Below are 2,851 nucleotides of genomic sequence, written 5' to 3'. Positions count from 1 at the left end.
GATTTTGATGGATGCTGATACGTGAGAAGAATGCGATGCAATGTGTCGGGGTTGTGACATGGAAAATTCCGCAGTTTGTGTGGTCCGATCAATCCCGGACGAGTGGAGTTCGGATGGAGTTCAATGTAGTGCGTCGATTTACAAAAGGATAAGCATATCGAAAGGATCGGTCTTGTTCTTCAACGAACAAAACCGGTCCTAGCTTCACTAATAATTTATTTATTTAATTAGCTAAATCGAATTGGAAGTGACGTTTTTTTTAGATAGCAAATGGAGGATCACCAACGTCGTACTTGTAACCGCTGGGTACTGGGTTGCTGCTGTCCGGTGGTAGATAGCTTAGTTCGGATGTTGTTGATGGTGGTGGTCGAGTTACCGGAGGCGGGGTAGGTCGGGTGGGTACGACGCAGTTAGGGCCCTGACCCCCGTTGGTGCAGCAGTCTGGAGGATTTCCCCCGGCTGGACAGGTTGGCTTGGGAGGCCGGGTGGGTACGACGCAGTTAGGACCCTGACCTCCGTTGGTGCAGCAATACGGTGGAACTCCTCCGGCTGGACAGGTTGGCTTGGGAGGCCGGGTAGGTACGACGCAGTTCGGATCTTGACCTCCGTTGGTGCAGCAATATGGTGGAACTCCTCCGGTTGGACAGGTTGGCTTGTAGGTGGTTGATGTTACGAAAGGTCTTCTAGTGGTTGTTGTGGTTCTTCTGGTGGTGGGGGTAGTTCTACGTGTGGTTGTTGTGGTTCGACGGCTTGTAGTGGTTGGTGGTTTGACAGTCGGTACGTAGCATGTAGGACCGAGACCTCCGTTGGTGCAACAGAACGGTGGACTTCCTCCGAAGGGGCATACCGAGGGACGACGAGTGGTTGTAGTCGGACGCCTAGTTGTAGTCGTGGGTCTTCGCGTGGTGGTTGTTGTTCTACGAGTGGTGGTAGTGGGACGGCGAGTTGTAGTGGTTGTTCTACGCGTGGTGGTCGTTGGTCGGCGTGTAGTGGTCGTCGTTCTACGCGTAGTTGTCGTAGGCCTTCTGGTAGTGGTAGTAGTTCGTCGTGTTGTTGTTGTTGCTCGACGAGTTGTCGTAGTCTGTGGACGAGTAGTTGTTCGCCTGGTTGTTGTTGTGGTTCTGCGTGTTGTGATGGTAGGTTTCGGTGTGGTTGGAACTTCACAGTTCGGTCCTAGACCTCCATTGGTGCAGCAGTGTGGTTGCTCGCCCCCGTTAGAACAGGAGGGTATTTGGGACTGAGGGATGGCACAATCTGGACCATCTCCTCCATTGGTACAGCAGTATGGAAGTTGCCCTCCATTAGAACATCCGGATGACGGTACCTGGGATTGTGGTATAATACAATCTGGACCGTTTCCACCATTGGTACAACAATACGGAAGTTGTCCTCCATTTGAACATCCATAAGATGGTTCCTGGGATTGAAGAATGATACAATCTGGACCGTTTCCACCGTTGGTACAGCAATACGGAAGTTGTCCTCCATTAGAACATCCACTTTGTTGCACTGGAACTTGACAGTACGGACCAACTCCGCCGTTTGCACAGCAAAACGGTGGAAGACCTCCGTAAGGACACGGATCTGGAGCTGGATAGAATAAGCTACTGTCTATGGAATTTGTTGCATAACTAGGTGGATGATACACGATTTCAACAGCTGGACCAAATTCGATGGCCGGTTGCACAACAAGACAGTGAGGTCCTTGACCTCCATTAGTGCAGCAATACGGTGGAACTCCACCATATGGACATGCGGGAGCTGGTGGAGGGCTTTGAATGACGCAACCTGGTCCACTACCACCGTTGGTGCAGCAGTACGGTGGAAATCCCCCGTTGATACAGAATGGAGGGCGTTGAACTACACAAAATGGTGGAACTCCGCCGTTGGAACATGCTTGCGGAGGTTGAGGTTGAGGGGTATACGCTGGAGGTGGGGAAGGTGCAGTAGGTCTTTTGATATCACAATTCGGTCCAAAGCCACCGTTGGTGCAACAGTACGGTGGTACACCTCCATTCTCACATCCAATTGGAATGACAATCTCACACTCTGGTCCTACCCTACCATTTTCACAGCAAAACGGTGGTATACCACCGTTGGCACAGCTTATTGATGGTGGCCTTAGTGGTCCAGGCATCTCACATTCTGGTCCTATTCCGCCATTATCACAGCAGAATGGAGCCGTAGCTCCATTTGCGCAGCTGATTTGAGGAGGAGGTGGAGGGGGAGGTTGTGTTGGAAGTTCACAATTAGGACCCGTTCCACCGTTGGAACAGATTGGCTTTGTAGTTAAAGCTATTGGCGCTGGAGTTGTCGGTGATGCACAATTTGGCCACTCACCTCCAGCTATACACATGGGTTCTCCTATGTTTGAAGGTTCACTCGGCTTTTCATCTTCATATCCATCTGGCCCCAGTACGCTGGTAGCACGAACTATAGCCGTCAACGATAGCACCAACCACGATATTTTCAACTGTTGAGTAAATTTTCAATTAGTCACTTACTTCGCATTAACTTTTCATACGATTTACCATTCTTAACATTCTCACTTCATAATCTTACAATGTCTTATTGCACTCGTTTGTTCTTCTGCTTAATAACTTCAATAATATTTGGCACACTTCGCGAAATCGGAACGGCGACTGAGAGTTCATTTTAACGTGTTTCACTTATTTATAAGCCATGCTAAAATTTCGTTCAAAATAGCAAGAAGTATCCCTGATCTTTAGGCATCCCAAAGTCGGACGAACGGGCGGAAATCTCGTCTATACATTAATAACGTTCCAAGAAGACAACTTTCGGTTGCTACAGATGGCAAAGAAAAAATAAAACCTGACTTTTCGCGAATCAT

General features: G+C 49.1%; 1 protein-coding gene across 1 annotated transcript; it reads right to left on the bottom strand.

Moving 5' to 3' along the window:
- Positions 1 to 259: 259 nt before the first annotated feature.
- Positions 260 to 2,543, bottom strand: LOC135711621 (uncharacterized). Its single transcript, XM_065234490.1, has 2 exons — positions 2,532 to 2,543; positions 260 to 2,473 (listed from the first exon to the last, which is right to left on the bottom strand). The coding sequence occupies exons 1-2, from the start codon at positions 2,541 to 2,543 to the stop codon at positions 260 to 262; spliced, it is 2,226 nt and encodes a 741-aa protein (XP_065090562.1).
- Between the last annotated feature and the right edge of the window lie 308 nt (positions 2,544 to 2,851).

The sequence above is a fragment of the Ochlerotatus camptorhynchus genome, unplaced genomic scaffold (genome assembly GCF_037179485.1).
Source record: "Ochlerotatus camptorhynchus isolate MF236.1 unplaced genomic scaffold, CSIRO-AGI_Acam_v1.1 ptg000434l, whole genome shotgun sequence".
Taxonomy (NCBI): Eukaryota; Metazoa; Arthropoda; class Insecta; order Diptera; family Culicidae; genus Ochlerotatus; species Ochlerotatus camptorhynchus.
The sequence above is the reverse complement of the archived record's forward strand: the minus strand, read 5'-3'. Positions and strand labels throughout refer to the sequence as shown.